This window comes from Grus americana, chromosome 1 (genome assembly GCF_028858705.1).
Source record: "Grus americana isolate bGruAme1 chromosome 1, bGruAme1.mat, whole genome shotgun sequence".
In the NCBI taxonomy this organism is placed as follows: Eukaryota; Metazoa; Chordata; class Aves; order Gruiformes; family Gruidae; genus Grus; species Grus americana.
Genome location: NC_072852.1, coordinates 113,884,770 through 113,903,851, shown reverse-complemented (window position 1 = coordinate 113,903,851; position 19,082 = coordinate 113,884,770). Strand labels below are relative to the sequence as shown.

At 42.8% G+C, this 19,082-nt stretch overlaps 1 protein-coding gene across 2 annotated transcripts; it reads left to right on the top strand.

Moving 5' to 3' along the window:
• The first annotated feature begins 4,333 nt into the window (after positions 1 to 4,333).
• MRPL39 (mitochondrial ribosomal protein L39) lies at positions 4,334 to 14,677 on the top strand. 2 transcript variants are annotated; one of them, XM_054842433.1, is made up of 10 exons: positions 4,334 to 4,416; positions 4,896 to 5,102; positions 5,453 to 5,592; positions 6,076 to 6,175; positions 7,459 to 7,526; positions 8,873 to 8,985; positions 11,532 to 11,597; positions 12,812 to 12,965; positions 13,842 to 13,889; positions 14,541 to 14,677. In XM_054842433.1, exons 1-10 carry the CDS (start codon positions 4,365 to 4,367, stop codon positions 14,625 to 14,627), a joined length of 1,035 nt encoding a protein of 344 aa, XP_054698408.1. In that variant the 5' UTR covers positions 4,334 to 4,364; the 3' UTR covers positions 14,628 to 14,677. The 2 variants fall into 2 exon arrangements, with proteins under 2 accessions (XP_054698408.1, XP_054698500.1); XM_054842525.1 differs by lacking the exon at positions 4,334 to 4,416 and adding an exon at positions 4,453 to 4,807.
• Positions 14,678 to 19,082: the final 4,405 nt, after the last annotated feature.

Here is a 19,082-nt window from a genome sequence, read left to right as displayed (position 1 = left end):
CTTTCTGCCAGAGACTCCAGGTAGGGCCATTCTCCCCGGCTGCAATATACAGCACATTTTTCACATCTGGTACTGCCTGGACTAGCCCAAGGGCTACTGCATGAACTGTTTCCTGTGTAATTTGTTCAAAGGCTTGTCGTTGCTCAGGGCCTCATTTGAAATCATTCTTCTTCCAGGTCACATGACAGAGAGGGCTTACAATCAGACTGTAATTTGGAATATGCATTCACCAGAAACCCACAACACCTAAGAAAGCCTGTTTCCTTTTTGTTAGTCAATGGAGACATGGCTGCTATTTTGTCGATCACATCCATTGGGATCTGACAGCATCCATCTTGCCATTTTATTCCTCAAAACTGTGCAGGTCCCTTGACCTTACTTCATTTTATGGCAAAACTGGCTTTCAGGAGGATTTGAAATATAGCTTCTTCTGCTGTATTGCCCCACATTGGGTGCCAAAAAGGACTGTTGTGGTTTAACCCCAGCCAGCATCTAAGTACCATGCAGCTGCTTGCTCACTCTCCCCACCCTGGCGGGATGGGGGAGAGAATCAGAAAGGTAAAAGTGAGAAGAATCATGGGTTGAGATAAGAACAGTTTAATAATTGAAATAAACAAAATAATAGTAATAATAATAATGATGATGATGTAATGAAAAGAAGAATTAAAAAAAAAAAAGAGAGAGAGAAATAAACCCCAAGAAAAGCAGGTAATGCAAATGAAAAACAATTGCTCACCACCAACTGACCAATGTCCACCCTGTCCATCAGTAGCAGCACCTCCCTCCCTGGCCAGCTTCCTCCAAGTTTATATATGGAGCATGATGTCATATGGCATGGAATATCTCTTTGGCCAGTCTGGGTCAGCTGTCCTGGCCATGTCCCCTCCCAGCTTCTTGGGCACCCCCTGCCTTCTCGTTGTCAGGCTACTATGAGAAGCTGAAAAGTCCTTGACTGCTTGGAAACAGCTAAAAACATCAGTGTGTTATCAACATTATTCTCATCCTAAATCCAAAACACAGCACCAGACCAGCTATCAGGGAAAAAATTAACTCTATCCCAGCCAAAACCAGTACATCTGCTTTTGTCCAGGGGCTGTCAAGATGCCAGCTGAACCCTGGGTGAAATTTCCAGCAGTTTTGGCTGTCTTTTGATTTCCACTGGGGGGAGGGGTAAAGCTTTGTGCTGTCACTCTGTTGGCTGGGGATTACCAAAAGACAGAACTATGACCATGCTTCTCCCATAGTCTTCTGTGTGTTACAAGTTCCAGATGGCTTTTCACCTGAGCGTTGCTTCCAGACCAACAGCAAACAAATCTAAGGAGGGACCAGATATGCTACCACCATTTTTCTGAAGAGTAAGTTGAATAAAAAGTTGCAAATACTTGTACAAAAGAAGATTGAGAGATTAGAAAGCGGCAATTTAAAATGGAGAGAGAGATTTATAATAGAGAAGTGTGCAGTATCAAATAGGACTTTACTCTTGTCGTTCAAGACTTCCTCAAAGCGTCAGAACTGGGTTGGTTTCTGTCTTTCATTCTCCAAACATTTTGAATTTACCTCCTCATAGAGTAAAAATGTTCTTTTTATACCCTACATTGCGAACTTTCTGGGCTTTTTTAATTATTTAAAATACACTGATTATGTGATCATTGAACCACATATGATTCCTTGAGCCACAGAATAAAAAATTAATAGAAGAAATGGTGTAGTTGAGCTATAACGATATAAATAATGATAGCATCTTTGTGTTTTCTCGGGACCTTTCACCTCAAGGCTATAAACTATTTTACACAGACAAGTATGTAGCCTACAATAACCCTGCTGCACTAAACTATAACTTCTATTTAACTCATTTAAAAAAAATGAAGAAACAGGATGACTGACTTGCTGAAATTCTTAATCTATCAAATAGTATAACGAAGGGCACGAATAGCTACCGTACTTGTACAGCTGGTTTGTTGGATGAGAGCCCAGGTGAGCAGGAAAGCCAGTGCCAGGTACCGAACCAAGAGGAGCCAGCTGTCCCACTGCTCCGCAGACATGTTTCCACAGTGGAAAATTCTCTCTCTGTTACTGGCCCTTGCCAGTATTAAAACATGCATTTTTTGGTGCTGAGTTTAATTATATCCTTTGGCTCTTAATGGCACTAGTTCGGGGTAACTGATTGATATTGGCATTCTTGATGGCTATTGTTACATCTTTGCCAACTGGGGACCACACTGAAGACCATCATCTGCTAAACTGTAAAGCATCGAAACAAACTCTTGAGTTATTTCCCAAATTTTAATAAATTTTAATGCAAACCATGGTTTTCCTACACAGGCAGTAGCTAGTTTCTGTTTGGCTTCAGTCTTTTGGGGAGGAAGGGCAGTACAGAGGTGTGGTGGGTTGACTGCGGCTGAACGTCAGGTAACCACCAAAACTGCTCTACCACTGCCCTCCGCAGCTGGACAGGGGACAGAAATATATGACAAAAGGCTTGTGGGTCGAGATAAGGACAGGGAGATCATTCAGCAGTTACCATCACGGGCAAAACAGACTCAACTTGTGGAAATTAGTTTAATTTATTACCAGTCAAATCAAAGTAATGAGAAATAAACCCAAACACCTTCCCCCCACCTCTCCCTTCTTCCCGGGCTCAACTTCACTCCCAAATTTTCCACCTCCTCCCCCCAGCAGCACAGGGGGATGGGGAATGGGGGTTGTGGTCAGTTCATTACACTGCCGCTCCTTTCTCCTCAGGGGGAGGACTCCTCACACTCTTCCCCTGCTCCAGTGTGGGGTCCCTCTCACGGGAGACAGTCCTCCACCAACTTCTCCAATGTGAGTCCTTCCCATGGGCTGCAGTTCTTCACGAACTGCTCCAATGTGGGTCCCTTCCACGGGGTGCAGGCCTTCAGGAACAGACTGTTCCAGCGTGGGTCCCCCACGGGGTCACAAGTCCTGCCAGCAAACCTGCTCCAACCTGGGCTCCTCTCTCTCTCCATGGGTCTACGGGTCCTGCCAGGAGCCTGTTCCAGTGTGGGCTTCCCACAGGGTCACAGCCTCCTTCGGGCATCCACCTGCTCAGGTGTGGGGTCCTCCACAGGCTGCAGGTGGATATCTGCTCCACCATCAGCCTCCATGGGCTGCAGGGGGACAGCCTGCCTCACCATGGTCTTCTCCAGGGGCTGCAGGGGGATCTCTGCTCTGGCGCCTGGAGCACCTCCTCCCCCCCCATCTGCACCGACCTTGGTGTCTGCAGAGTTGTTCCTCTCACATCTTCTCAGTCCTCTCTCTGGCTGCAATTGCTGTTGTGCAGCAACTCTTTTCCCCCTTCTTAACTCTGTTACCCCAGAGGCACGCACTACTGTCACTGATGGGCTCGGCCCTGGCCAGTGGTGGGTCCATCTTGGAGCCGGCTGGCATTGGCTCTGTCTGACATAGAGGAAGCTTCTGGCAGCTTCTCACAGAAACCATTCCTGTAGCCCCCCTGCTACCAAAACCTTGCCACGCAAACCCAATACAGGAGGTCAGTGATGGCAAAACGGAGCTGGTGGTGAGGAGCTGGAGTTACACGGAAACTTCATGGCTTGTGTGTGGTGTGGCTTGGCCCATGGCTCTGCCACAGCAGGGAGCCAGGCACCAAAGGCTCTTTCCACCAGCCAGCAGGCTGTTAACATTAATGCTGTAACCCCAGTACTACGTATTTGTGATCCTCTCTATGAGATGGCTGAAGGACACCTTAAGGACACCCAAAAGATGTTTTCAGTTATGTTACTGCCCTGGCAGATGAGACCTGTTGAGGAAAAGGGAGCAACACATTACACCCACAGCATAGTGCAACTAATACATACGATAGTAGATTTAGAGTAGATATTAGGAAGAAATTCTTCACTGTGAGGGCAGTGAGGCACTGGAACAGGTTGCCCAGAGAGGTTGTGGATGCCCCCTCCCTGGAAGTGTTCAAGGCCAGGTTCGATGGGGCTTTGGGCAACCTGGTCTAGTGGAGGGTGTCCCTGCCCATGGCAGGGGGGGTGGAACTAGATGGTCTTTGAGGTCCCTTCCACCCCAAACCAGTCTGTGATTCTGTGATGATCCATGATATACACAGTGGGGCCTCTGAAGGCAGAATTAATAGCAGCGGACGAGGACGGCCAGCTCCCCGCTGTGCAGCGGGCACCCACCGGCCGTTCCTGCCTCCCCAAACAGCCGCCGCCGCCCCGCAGCCCCCGCGCTGCGCCTGGAGCCCCGGCCCTGGCCTCCAGCCTCCGGCGCCGCCTGGCGGCTGCGGGCGCAACGGCGGGCGGAACGGCGCTGCCGCCGCCGCTGTTTCCGGCGGAGCCGGGGGAGTCGGCACCGGGGCGGTGGGAGTCGGCCGGAGCATGGCGGCGCGCTGGGCCGGCCGCTGGCTGCGAGGCGGGCGGGAGGGGTGCAGTGAGTGGCGGCGGGCCGGGGGCGGGGGCGTGGGCGGGCGCGGCGGGACGCCGAGCCAGCTGCGGGCTTGTCCTGCGCCGGTGCTTTGAGGGGCCCGGCCTGGGGCGGCCGTGCGGGGCGGTTCGGGCCTGCTGCTCGCCGGGCTGAGGAGGCCGCTGTGGGCGCGGGCCGTGGAGACCAGGCGCGGTCCGCAGGGGTAGTTGACCTGTCTGATGGAAGGGCCTTTGCAGCCGGAGAACGTCATTAAGCTTTCCTTTATCCTTTTCCTTTTTCCTTTTCTGTTGTGGCTTCATGTAAGCATTGCAGGGACCAAGAATGGATGGGCGCTAAGAGCTGCTGAAGTGCTGACCTTATGCATACTGAGACAGGCACATGGATTAGCAATGCGGTGGCACGTCTTCCTTTCTTTAGAAACCAACACCTTCTACAGAGGCTTTGAAAACTCCTTATTGCTTATTTTAGATCATTCCTTTTACCAGGATTCATCTCCACCCCAACTGTTTCTCGACTCACATCAGATGAAGTGATTCAGATGCGTAATGAGCTCTTCACCAAAGAGAAAGAGAGGCAGTTGTCGCTTTATCCACGGATTGAGAAAATTGAAGTAAAGTACACTGGGAAATCGCACCCTGGCAGTGTGTTTGTAATGAACAAAGCTTTGTCTACTCCGTACAATTGTGCCATGCGTAAGTGAATGGACTCTTAAACTAACATTGTTCCACTGATGATGAAAATTGTGCTGCCAGTTGAAGTACTTGTCATTTCAATTTGAAGTGTTAATATTATTGACATTTTAACGACCAAGATTAAACACGTGCATTCAGAATATTTGCATTTGTTAAATTTAAAATACGTTTGTACTAAGATACATCAGCAGAAACTGAGTCAATTTTTGGAGGCTCTGTTAACAGCTCATCTTTCCAAGTCATTTACAAAAGTGAAACTTGTAGTTTTTTGTTACAAATGCAGAGGTCTAAACTGATGAGTGTGAGGAATATGGTTAATAACTGTGTAATACTTTTTTAACTTTCTTTAGACTTAAGTGAATGGCACTGCAAGAAGTCTGTTCTAGCTCTTGTGGATGGTGAAGTCTGGGATATGTATAGACCCTTGACCAAATCATGCGAAATTCAATTCCTTACTTTCAAAGATGAAGATCCAGAGGAAGTAAACAAGGTGAGTCTGTATCTTACCCCGTTGTAGGTGACCCTGATTATGACCACTTGATTCTGTATGCCCCTTTCAGTTCCATGTCTATCTGCTTTCTTGAACTTTGTTGTGAAAGTTCAGATGTTTTTAATAGTTGGTTGGCACATCATGGTTATCATTAGCTGGACCAGAGTGTGGGCTAGGTGATGTGGGCATCCCTTCCAACCTATACTGTTGTATTACTCTATGAATTCAGATTTAAATATCTCCAGGGAAACATCTGGCTTGCATTTTAAGTGCAGTTTTGATTTTTTTTGATTGACTCTATATGGAGAATCATCTCCAAATAGAAGTTTACATACTAAAGAAAATAATGCTTGGGTTCACAGCTAGGTTTGTGCGTCATTCAGTAAAATGTTGATATTCTTTTGCAATAAATAGCTGATGTTCATCTGGTGTTGGTTGTTAGCTTCTAGGTAATAAATCTGTGTTCTGAAATTCTCTTTATAGGCCTATTGGCGTTCATGTGCCATGATGATGGCATGTGTGTTAAAGCGGGCATTCAAAGATGAGTACTCAGTGACTCTGATTAAAGCTCCAGAAGTGCCAGGTGGTATAAGTGTTTTATATTGATTGTCTTGTCTTTTGTTGCTTCTTAAGTGAGTGTCTAACAGCATTACCAAAAAAACCCAGAGGCTCCTTTTCCAGTGATTGAAGGTACTTAGGATTGATATGTGTGTTACATGCTGCTGTTGTAGCCTTTAATTTATAGTAATCACACTGAAAACAGTTTCCTTACCAAAGTACAGAAAATTGATCTGTGTGGCAACTGGCTGTCAGACCATTTAGGGTTTCATAGGTTAAGTTAGTAACTTAAGGACATAACCTTTTTATTGTGAAGTTACATGAGTAATGTATTTAGAATATGCAACGTGCTCTAATCTAATAAGTACATAACCTTGTGAGCACTTGAGTTGCTAAAAATTATGATGTATATATCAAGTTGGAAGACTATCGAAGTACAAACAGAGTTAGTAACAGCTTTTGCTCATCTGTGACCTGATTTAAAATTTACAAAAGTGGGAAAATGCACAAGAGAGGTTATTTAAATAACAAAGCCTGTATGATGGTGCATTTGATATATAGGAGGTTAGTTGCTGGTCACGTGGAGTCCTCCTGCAATTGATTCCCTTTTTAGCTATTTCAGGATTTGTCTTGATTGGTAAGTGTAGAGTGGATGTTTCAGTTCTACCAGGATTTGGAATAATCTTGCATACACTAAGCTGTATCATTATATTGTATGTATAGAAATAATGTGAGCTTACTGGGTTCATAAGCTTCATTTCTGAGATGGCAATAACTGAATAAATATTCACAAAGAGTGTGCTAACATCTGTCGTAGAAATTTGGGTTGCCTTTGCCAGAAATTTGTGCCATGGATAAACATTTTACTTCACCTCAAATATTGTCTGATTTCTCTATGCAATAAATTCCTCTTTATGATTTAATACTGCAAATTTACTTTTAGTGTATGATGCATACAAAGGAAAAAATGTGAAATGTTTTCCAAGTTTTTGGGGTTTTTTCTTTCAATGCTAGATGCAGTTTAGGGAAGCAGCATAATTCATATTTTTTTTCTCTTTTTAATGGGGATGTATTATACTGACATTACATTAAAACTCATTTCAAATGACTTATTCAGTGAAATGAAAATGATACAGGTTTAATTGGCCATTTGTATAATCACAGATGAAAATTCATATTTTATGGTGGATTTCTTGAGATAATTCTGTTTTTCTTCTCATTCATTTTGATATAAGAATATATTATGACAATGAAATACATACTTTGTTACAAACATGAATATTTTTCTCTTTGGAATTGGAATTGCAGTGATCTCTGGAGCTTTCTGTTATGATGTAATTTTGGACAATAGACTGAATGACTGGAAACCAACAAACGTAAGCACAATAACTTCTTGCCTGAAAAGTTACATAGCTTGCATCCTTGTCCAATGGTTCTGTTTTAATGGGGAGGGAGAGAGCAGTAAGTTTTTACCTTTTTGTTGGGTATATCTACACTAGTATTTTTTTTTACGTCAGTACTCCTCTTTGGAAACTAATCTCCGCATTTACCATATACTGGCTCTCACTGCAGAGGGCTCTCAGAGCACACAGACTGGCTTCCATTCGGATGGATTAAATCTTGAGCTGTCCTCCAGATGCTTACAGGTTTTACGTTTGTGGGGCTAGAGTAAGTTCAAGTCTGAAACACAGTTCCAAAAACAGTTGATGTGGCCGTTGGGACCTCAGTGCCATCTTTGTTACTGTACAGATCTGCTCCTACTTGGCTGCTCTTGCCTGCTAATGTAAATGTAACCGTATAGTCTTTGTGCGAGTAGTGCCTTCTGAAAATAAAAACCTCTGTAATATGTGTATTTTCACCTGGTGGTTTACAGCATAATCAGTTTATTGTTGTAAAAGAACCGTGAGCATGTTCACCTGAAGCTCTCCTTAATAGCTTGCTTAGATTTACTGAAGAGCATGAAATATAATAATCTAAAACCTGCAAGTCTCATAACCATTTCGTAGCTGGTGTGATCACGAATGTTTTACTCGTCTGGTGCCTATCCTTGTTTTCAGAGGTATGTATGGCTATGTACTTCTCAGAGGTATCAGCGGAGATATGTATGGCTAACAAAGCAATATTAGTACAATGCAGACTTTTTCTTCGATATGATCTTGTAGTTGAAGTGACCTAGTTTGAAATATTTTCTATGTGACATTATAAATGTAATTTCTCCTAATAACAGTTTCTTATTTATCAATAAATCTGAGTATGTAGAGCTTTGGATTCTGGACCAAGGTGATCAATTTCTATTTATTAATTATTCAGTATTTTTTTCCCCCTGATTCCATCACAATAGAGGTCATTTACAAATGGAGTCACAACTCTGGGAAACAAGATACACAGATGAATATTTAACAGTAGCAAGTCTGTATGTGTATATATCACGTTGGGAAAATCTGAGAAGTTTAACTCCAATTAATATATATTGTTTCTGATGGAAAAATGCTTATTGATTTGACTGGGCATTGAATCAGTCCATTTAAACAGTGATGATGTGTAGCAATCCGTTGCTGATAAATAGTAAGAGTTACAGTCCTATGGCAATGTTCTTATATTTAGGGTTTGTAGCAGATGATCCTTGTTGCTTTGACTAGTACTTAGCGTTTCCTGTGCTTTGCCTATTCACTACAGCTGTGAAACAGTGATGAAAGTTTTGTATGTATCGACTGTTTTTTAGGACAACTTCTCCTCTCTTACAAGGGATGCCGGAAAGCTAATTCATAAAGACCTGCCATTTGAAACACTGCATGTTGAAGCAAAAGTAGCACGTGAAATGTTTCAGCATAACAGGTAAGTATCTGAATTTGCCTTTCTTTCAGAAAGGCAATTAGAAATTCATGTAAATATCTGCTTGGCTTTGTAAATCTAAAATAAGATGGGACATGTGAAATAAGAAGGTGCTTCTCCCACTACTCTGAATGAACATGCCTCCGTTCTCTTTGTCACACTACCTTATTTAATTTTTAATTTTCTCCCCAGAGGCCAACACCAGGCACCTTTACTGGATGTAGTTTTGTGACAAATGGAAAGACTGTAGACTTCTTAGTTTTAATAGCGAGCTTCAAGATTTCACTACTTTTAAATTGAAGCACTGGTGGCTAGACTTGGTGTGCTAGTTACTCTCAGACTTTCCTGAAAGGCTTTCGTATTAAAAAAAATGTAGATTTTTTCATGTCTTGGTATCTTAAAATGAAGATTTGATGAAATGCAGTTTTTGAGCTCTGCAGGGGGAAAATGGGTAAAATACTCTGGCCTGTGCTATGAAAGAGAGCTTGTTCAAAACACTCCTGTTGTCTTCGCTGAAAAAACACTTCAGTGGTGTTTTGGGAAAAAAAATTCTCTGGTCCACATTTTTTTGGCGGTTGGAGAGAGGTGGGGGGGAAATGATAACTAATCATTTTGTGAAGCAAAATGAAATTATGCTGAAGCTAAAGTTGCAAAAATAGCTAGTTTTTTAGCTTAATAATGAAGATGATATTAATGTGACATACGGACTAGCATCTCTTCGCAATGTTGGCTGGCAAGCATTGACAACAGGTGGGAGCTGACGTTTGATAATAGCTTTAGACATTGTGTGTGTAGAAAGAGCAGAGAACACTTCGCTGTCTTGCAGGTGGCCAGCTGTTGAGGACCACACATTGCATAAGATCAGTTTAGGTGATCTGATAGTGTCTTCTAGTCTTACATGTGAGCTGAAAAACTCTTCATTTTTATTTGAAGTACTAGGTTCATTTTATCTTTCTGAATAAAACTCTGCTGAGAGAGCATGGCCCTCCTATAACATATACATAGAATAGGATAGAGTAGAATAGACTATTTCAGTAGGAAGGGAACTACAATGATTATCTTGTCCGACTGCCTGATCAATTCAGGACTGATCAAGTTAAAGCGTATTATTAAGGGCAATGTCCAAATGCCTCTTAAACACTGACAGGTTTGGGGTATCAACCGCCTCTCTAGGAAGCCTGTTTCAGTGTCTGACCACCCTCTCAGTGAAGAAATGCTTCCTCATGTCCAGTCTGAACCTCCCCTGGTGCAGCTTTGAACCATTCCCACGCGTCCTATCACTGGATCCCAGGGAGAAGAGCTCAGCACCTCCCTCTCCATTCCCCCTCCTCAGGAAGCTGCAGAGAGCAATGAGGTCGCCCCTCAGCTGCCTTCTCTCCAAACTAGACAAGCCCAAAGTCCTTAGCCACTCCTCACAGGCCATGCCTTCCAGCCCTTTCACCAGCTTTGTTGCCCTCCTCTGGATGCAGTCAGGGACCTTCACATCCTTCTGAAATGGTGGGGCCCAGCACACAGTACTCCAGGTGAGGCCGTGCCAATGCTGAACACAGCGGGATAATCACCTTTTTGGACCGGCTGGTTATGCTGTGTTTGATGCCCCCCAGGATGTGGTTTGCCTCTTGGCTGCCAGGGCACGCTGCTGGCTCATATTGAGCTGCTGTCGACCAGCACCCCCAGACCCCTTTCTGCAGGGCTGCTCTCCAGCCACTCCTCTCCCAATTTATACCTGGGTCTGGCGTTACTCTGTCCTAGGTGCAGAATCCGGCAAATGGACGTGTTAAATGTCATCCCATTGATCACAGCCCAATGCTCCAATCTGTCTAGATCCCTCTGCGAGGCCTCTTGTCCCTCAAGAGAGTCAGCAGCACTTCCCAGTTTGGCATCATCAGCAAACTTGCTAATGGTGCATTCGACTCCTGCATCCGGATTGTTGATAAATACTTTGAATAGGACTGGCCCTAGAATTGAACCCTGAGGAGCAATCGCTGGTCACCGGTCGCCAGCCAGATGTGGCCCCATTCACTACAACCCTTTGAGCTCTGCCCTTCAGCCAGTTCTTCACCCAGTGCACTGTGAACCCTCTCATCCCGCAGTTGGACAACTTGTCCCGAAGGATACTGTGAGGGACAGCATCAAAAGCCTTACTAAATCCAGAAAAACTACATCCACCACCTTCCCTTCATCCACTAGGTGGGTGACCTTATCATAGAAGGATATCAAATTAGTTAAAACAGGACTTTCCCTTTGTGAACCCATGTTGACTGTACCTGATGATCACATTATTCTTTACATGCCTTTCAATAGTACTCCGTATAATCTTCATATTTTTTCCAGGAACTGAGTTAGACTAAGAGGTCTGTATGACATGCTTTATGAAATATGCCAATATGTTTTGTCATATAAAATTAAGAATTTAAACCTGTTTCAAAGCTCACATAAATACGAGCATGATTTTAGGAATGCTCCTTAAATCAATCTCTTAAGTATTCTTATAAGAACTAGATGTTAAAGGTGAGGATTTTTTAAATCTTTTTTTTTGTCTTGTTCAGATACAAGATGGAGATGATAGAACAAAAAGCTTCTCAGAATACAGAGGGAATTGTAACATTACATAGGTGAGCAAAACTGAGCTCTCATTCTGTAATCATTCACTGAAAGATTTGATTATATTGCAAGTACTCTGCAAGTGAAAAGTAAGTTACTTATGATGGTTTTCAATTTAGAAATCAGTTATATTTATTGCTGTCTATGGTCAATCTTAAGTTGATATTTGGGTGTTGTTTTTTTTTTTTATACAACCATTGTCTTGTGATACTTAACACTTGGTGGATCTCACTACATTTCGATTTCTTGTTATGTTAAAGGTGGTAAGTGCTTAGATAAGTTGAAGCAAGTCTTAACTGCTTCAGATACTTTTACATAAAATCTAAATAAGTCTTTAGAGCTTGACAAGTTAAATAAAATATAAAACAAATACTTGTTTGAAAACAAGAGTTAACATTGTATAGTGGATTTTTCTTCCAAAGTTGTCAAGATCTCCCTAACTGACAAGCTACTGCCTTGTAGTGGTGGAGATGAGAGCTGGCTCCTGGGACACAGCGTAAGATACAAAGTTCTTAGGCTGGAGGCCGGAAGCTTGTATTATATTTCAGGCATATAAAAGAATTTGTGATTAGCTTAGACTGGTTGAGTATATTCAGTTTACTGCGTGTCTAAATGGTTCTGCGTTTGTTTTTGGAGCCCACATCTCTAAAGGAACAGATGTCTTTGCAGTGGAGGTTCTTTGAATTTTAGAACAATGTTGCATCTGTTGTTCTCTTCTTCCTCTCCTCTCTCTAGTTTGCTCAGTAAGAAGGAAAATGGCCTTACCTATTGATTTCTGGGAGAGGTTTGTTATGAATGTTCTTTTGCTGTACATCTTTTTTCTCACTTTTTTTAATTGATATGCAGTTTTCCAAGACCTGTGCAGGTTGTAAACACTACTGTGGAAAATGCGTGATCTTGGAGACAAATCTTTTTCTGGCGACTGACAGATTATCTCACTATTAAAGACAGCATGACTTCAAAGATTTGTTAAACCTAGGATCCTCTTTCTAGATTTGAGATTTAAATTTCAGAAATTCATTTTAGGAAATTGTGTGACCTGTAGTTTTGCTTCAGGAAACCTAGAAATGCTGAATTGGGGATTTGTTTAGATTTGGTTTGGGATTTATGTGGACTTTCTTTCATCTGTTCTGAAGATAGGAATTTGGTAATCAAAAATAAATTTTAAAAAAAAGCTTTATATTTGACATAGGGTGTTTTGTTGGGTTGTTTTTGCTCCCATCAGGTTTGGTGACTTTGTAGATGTTAGTGAAGGCCCTCATATTCCAAGGACAAGTTTCTGTTTCCAGTATGCAATAACAGCAGCCCATAATCTTCAGACTAACCAATCTGACTTGATAAGGAGGTTCCAGGGTGTATCCCTGCCAATTCATTTGAAGGTAAGTAATCCATTTAATTTAGGACATTTGGCTTACTTTCTGATCTTTCTTATGTGCTGTGCTGGTAGTTGAATGTAATTCAGAGGTGAAAAGAGTAGCAGAAAGGGAAGGCCCGTGATGATGACTATCTTGGATATTTGGGGTTTGTTTTCCTGGAACTGTTGTGGATGTGAAATCAGAACTAGAAAAGTTTGTATCAGAGGGCCCTTGATGTTATTTTTCAGTACTGAAAGCGTTGTTTCACTTGTGCAATTTCTGCATGGATAGTTCATTCACTTTGCCTTAGTTGTGCATGCTGATCTTCTGAAATTGAGGCTGCTGACAGCGTTGAGATGCAGGAAAGAGCAGAACTTTGAAATTATAAGGGATACGATTTTGAAGTCTTCCATGACACCAAAGTAAAACTTAACGACAATAATAAAAATAGTCCTAGCACTAATCGGTCTTAAACAAAGGCTTTGCTGAACAATAGGTGGAGGCAGGAATCTTTCTTCCCATTTCTGTTGACTTATATGATTTTGACCTGTGGTCTAGCACATGTGTTATTATCTCAGTTGGGGAAGTTTTCAAGGGACAAGTGGGCGCTGGGTTCCTCACCTCTTCTCTGTGTACCCTTTCTCATCATAAGATTTTAATTCCCATTTTTGCCCATTAACCCCTCAGTGATTCCACACCATGAATGGATGTGATCAGCAGGCATTTATTCAAGACCCCCAAAGTAATTTGGGCAAACTGGACACTGAAATCTTAAACTAACATTTGAATTAGGGATTGTTAGGGTTTTGCGCCATCATTTCTATACACTTGTCAATTTTTTCTATGATAAGATGGGTTTTTTTTGCCTCCAGTAACATCATTTAATGACATTTAATACAGGCTCACCACACCGTGTGGCACAAACTGCTGGAACGATCGAAGAAACTGGTGAGTCTCATTAGTGGTGAAGTACAGCTTACCAAATATAAAGATAGGCTGTGAAAGAGTAGAATTTAAATGATTAGAGATGGATAATATATTCAAGGATGTATCTTTAGGAATGAAATGTTCACAGGTGAAGAGAAATCAGATGCCCAGGAAATCTAACTGCTAGTATTGTTTCTGAAGTCTGGTTAAAATGCATTGTACAATTTAAAAAACCCATACACTATTCAATTCATATAATTTGTACTATTAAAAAAAATGGAAGAAATTATATTAGACTTCCCATATGTGGCTCTGAAGCCGTCTGCTTCTGAGAATCCCACGTGCTTTTTATAATAATCTCTCTAAGCTGTTAATTACCACTTTAAACTATAGTAGTATTTTTCAAATTCATCTCTAGAATTAATGTTGGCATCAAATGTGTGTAAAATTTAAAATTATTTTTTCCTGTTTTTATCATGAACATGAAATAAGAAAACTAGAAGTTGTAGTAATGAAATTAGCTTGAATATGCTTGATGTTCAGGTTGTTTAATTTTGGAGACAATAATTGTCTTTGTAGGCTGTCCCTTCTTGTTACAGAAGGGAGGATTTCCAGGATCAAGGAGAATGAAATAATTTTAAAAAATATAACACAATTGATATGTTTCTGCAGGTCACTGAAGAAAAGTACTTGGAAGCAGCAACAGAACATCATGAGGCAAAAGATGGCACTGAAGAAGGAAAAACACTATCAATTTAAATTAACTTTAACCTCTAAATGTACATAATAAAATGTGTATTTTTACACGACTTATTTGTGCTGCATATAAAAATGTGTTGGGTAATGAATTTGAATTCTGTAGACCTATATCACAGATATAAAGCCATTATCAGACATTTCAGTCCACTTCAAAAATTTCACTTAAGAAAAAAAAGGAGGGGGGAAGATAATTTATTTGTGATAACTCATCTTGCAAGTTACCTTTGTCCTTACCTCAGCAACAGTTGTCTGTGTCCATATGTTGTCCTCTGTGATTAGTGCAGTTTGGCCTTCAGACTGTAGTTGAACTGGCAGCTGGAAAGGCCCATCCCCTTTATCTTGATATAATTTCAAGACCCCTCGTTTGGTCTTCCATGATGAAAGTATATCTTTCTAATTTCTGACCTGATGTGTTTGGAACTTCCTGATGAAATTTCACTAAGTTTGTTGCCTGCTGCAGTAGAAAGTTGAGATGACGACAGAGGTACCTGCCATCTCCCGATTAACCCAAGAGCACAGTGAAATTGTGCCAGTGGGATCCAGTCTAGGTGCTCTGTTTCGAATCTTAAGCCAGTTCTATCAGCAGCTCACACAGTCTCCTGATGGCTGCTCTGTATTTTGGGAATCCAGTTCAGAATTCCTCCTGGATTCCATCACCTGCAGAGGAAGGCGAGAATGCTGCTTCCCGTTTGGAAGTTTTTTAACCTTAGCTGGAATTTCGTGTTTCAGAGCTTTTCTGGTTTTTTGGAGGTTTTTTTGGTTGGTTGGTTGGGTTTTTTTGGAGGGGGAGGGAACCCAGCTTTTATAGTGCACAGTGTAAGAAACGATTTGAAAGGCATATAGCTGGGCTGAAAAGTCTGGAGAGGGAATTTCCCTTTCCTGACCTTTGCCGGGTCCAATACAAGTGTGCGTGGGACTGGCAGGGGAATTTACAGCAGAGCTTGGGGAACCTGCAGAGCTGCTGCCGCTAGGTGGGAGCAGTGGCTTGGGGAGGAGAGGTGCCACCTTACCGGTGGGAGAGGAGCAAGAGTCCTCTATGGGGACTGCCCATGGAAGGGACTTTTGCAACTGCAGAACTATGTTACGGAAAATGCTGTTGAGGGCTGCCAGCTGAAGTTTACACGAGATTAAATTTCCCCCCCCCACTTCCCCGGAGGTCTATGCATAAAAAGGTGGAAGCTCCAATGTCTGCAGACCTTGGTGCTAGTACACATCTCTGCTTACATGGGCTCTGGAAGGCAGGATCTCTCTTTGGGAGAGATGGAGCTGGAGAACGTCTTTGAAAAGCTCCAGGATTCTCACAGAGGGCAGTAGCTTTTAAAGGAGAACTGAGTAATAGAAGGTAGTGTCCACTTCGTTCTACCACACATATGGTGGTGACAGCACTTTTTGAACTAGGAGGCAGAGATTCAATTCCTTATTCTGCCAGAGAAGGACTCAAAGCTGCACTTTCAGGGGAAAAATCTGTGGGTTTTTTGGGGGGGGGATGTATCATAAGGTACTTTGAGTACTCCCTACCCAATCTGTATGAAGTGATGCTACTACTAGTCTTGAACATTTCTTGGAAGAGCATGAGAACAAATGGAAACAGTGCTCAGTGTTCATGGCAGCCACTGAGCAACAGGGACATCCAGTCACAGAATCACAGAATGGTAGGGGTTGGAAGGGACCTCTGGAGACCATCAAGTTCAATCCCCCTGCTAAAGCAGGATCACCTAGAGCAGGTTGCACAGGATCGTGTCCAGGCGGGTTTTCAGTATCTCCAGAGAAGGAGACTCCACAATACACAACCTCTCTGGGCAGCCTGTGCTCTGTCACCCTCACAGTGAAGAAGTTTTTCCTCATACTGAGATGAAATTTCCTGTTGTACAGTTTGTGTCCATTGTCCCTTGTCCTGTCACTGGGGACTTCTGAAAAGAGTCTGGCCCCATCCTCTTGACATTCACTCTTTAGATATTTGTAAGCATTGATGAGATCCCCTCTCAGTCTTCTCTTCTCCAGGCTAAACAGACCCAGCTCCCTCAGCCTTTCCTCATAAGAGAGATGCTCCAGTCCCCTAACCATCTTCGTAGCCTTCCACTGGACTCTCTCCAGTAGTTCCCTGTCTGGAGACAAGGAACTGGGGAGCCCAGAACTGGACACAGAACTCCAGATGTGGCCTCACCAGGGCAGAATAGAGGGGGAGGGTCACCTCCCTCAACCTGCTGGCCACACTCTTCTGAATGCACCCCAGGATACCATTGACCTTCTTGGCCACAAGGGCACACTGCTGGCTCATGGATAACTTGTTGTCCACCAGGACTCCCAGGTCCTTCTCTGCAGTGCTGCTTCCCAGCAGGTCAACCCCTAACCTGTACTGGTGCTTGGGGTTATTCTTCCCTAGGTGCAGGACCCGACACTTGCCCTTGTCGAATTTCATTAGGTTCCTCTCCGCCCAACTCTCCAGCCTGTCTGGATCCTGCTGAATGCCAGTGCAGCCTTCTGGCGTATCAGCCACTCCTCCCAGTTTAGTATAGTCAGCAAACTTGCTGAGGGTACACTCTGTCCCTTCATCCAGGTCATTGATGAATAAGATTGGACCCAGCACTGACCCCTGGGGCACACCACGAGCTACAGGCCTCCAACTAGACCCTGTGCCACTTATCACAACCCTCTGAGCCCTGCCGTTCAGCCAGTTCTCAATCCATTGTCCACTCATCCAACCCACACTTCCTGAGCTTGCCTGTGAGGATGTTATAAGAGACAGCATCAAAAGCCTTGTTGAAGTCGAGGTAGACAACATCAACTGCTCTCCCCTCATCTACCCAGCCAGTCATGCCATCATAGAAGGCTATCAGATTGGTCAGGCATGATTTCCCCTTGGTGAATCCATGTTGACCACTCCCGATAACCTTCTTCTCCTCCACATGCTTATTCATAACCCCCAGAATAAGTTGTTCCATTATGTTTCCAAGCATGGAGGTGAGGCTGACTGGCCTGTAGTTTCCTTGGTCCTCCTTGCCCTTTTTGAAGACTGGAATGACATTGGCTTTCCTCCAATCCTCAGGTACCTCTCTTGTTCTCCACAACCTTTCAAAGATGATTGAGAGGCTTAACAATAATGTCTCATCTCAGTTCAGGGCCATTTTGGTATTTTACCATTAATTGCTGGCATATAAAATGCTGAAATTGTCTACCAATAAGAATGTTACAGCAGCTAGGCTAGAGTAATGCTTCCTTTCTCTTTTCGGCTTAAGGATTTCCGAACTTCAGCTGAACTGCAGGGTGGTACCATCTACATGGTACCTGGCTATGGGGTGATATAAAATACCAAAATGAGCTTGGGTATGGCAAAGCTCTGGCTGGGTGTGGATTCTAGATGTGTGTGCACTGTCCTGTCTACTGTGGAGCCTGGCCCAATCTTCTCCATTGGAAGTAGCCAAAAAAGACCACTGTAGGTCAGTTCAAAAAGATTCTTCTCTTTATTAAATTTATTTTCAGGTGTGAAGAGGTAGTTTTTACTATATACATTAAGTAAAAGAAATGCAGAGCCAGCTAAAGGTAAGGAAGACTCTAGGGAAACACCATACTGCAAAGTACAGATGATGGAGAAAGGGGAGGGTGGGGTGATTTAGACCAACGCACATGAGTAGAAGATGATACCAGCAAGATTCTGATAAGGAATAAATAAGAAAGAATTTTTTTATGATGAAGGTGGTGAGACACTGGAACAGGTTGTTGAGAGAAGCTGTGAATATCCCAACCCTGGAAGTATTCAATGGCAGGTTGGATGAGGCTTTGAGCAACTTGAAAGATGTCCCTGCCTATGGCAGGGGGGTTGGAACTAGATGATCTTTAAAGGTCCCTTCCAACCCAAACCACTCTGTGATTCTGTGATGGCAGGGGAAAAGGCAGGAACCGAAGCCTTCTTCCTTGTTGCACATCTCAGTATTAGCTCCATGGCTTCTCACATTCAAGTTGTTCTTCCTGTTACCTCTTGTTTAAAAAAGAGTTGAAAAACTTCCAAATTGCAGAATTTTTGCTCTGAGCTTAGGATTTTTGAGCCTTCCCTTTTATTTATTGGTTTTATCCAAAAATGAATCTCTGTACCAAGATTAAAACTACATAGTGTCTTGATCCTAAGAGGTGGCAGTAGGAAGGTTGAGCTGAGTCAGTTCCAGCTTTGTATACACATTATCTGACCAACTGAGATATTTTTTTCCAAAGAAATAATCTGTAATTCATGTTATCATGGATTTTGGAGATAGAAAAGGCAATTATGATGTAGTCTGACTTCCTTCATAACAGAAGCAATTAAATGTCAAGAGAGAGTTATTTTTTTTCTTACCAAGGAAGTGAAACTCTTCCCTGGGAAATTGAACACATGCAAGTGATGGAAACGCTCAATCACCAGTAGACATCAAGTCCTTTTATGATAGCAGACAGAACGAGCTTCCCTGTCTATTTAACCTCTAA

What these genes read in the sequence shown, in the direction of transcription:
- MRPL39 (XM_054842433.1), top strand. Translation starts at nt 4,365, where the DNA reads ATGGCGGCGCGCTGGGCCGGCCGCTGGCTGCGAGGCGGGCGGGAGGGG. An exon ending in ATCCAGAGGAAGTAAACAAG is followed by an intron (nt 5,593 to 6,075) that starts GTGAGTCTGTAT and finishes TTCTCTTTATAG; the next exon opens with GCCTATTGGCGTTCATGTGC. An exon ending in GGAATTGTAACATTACATAG is followed by an intron (nt 11,598 to 12,811) that starts GTGAGCAAAACT and finishes TGCTCCCATCAG; the next exon opens with GTTTGGTGACTTTGTAGATG.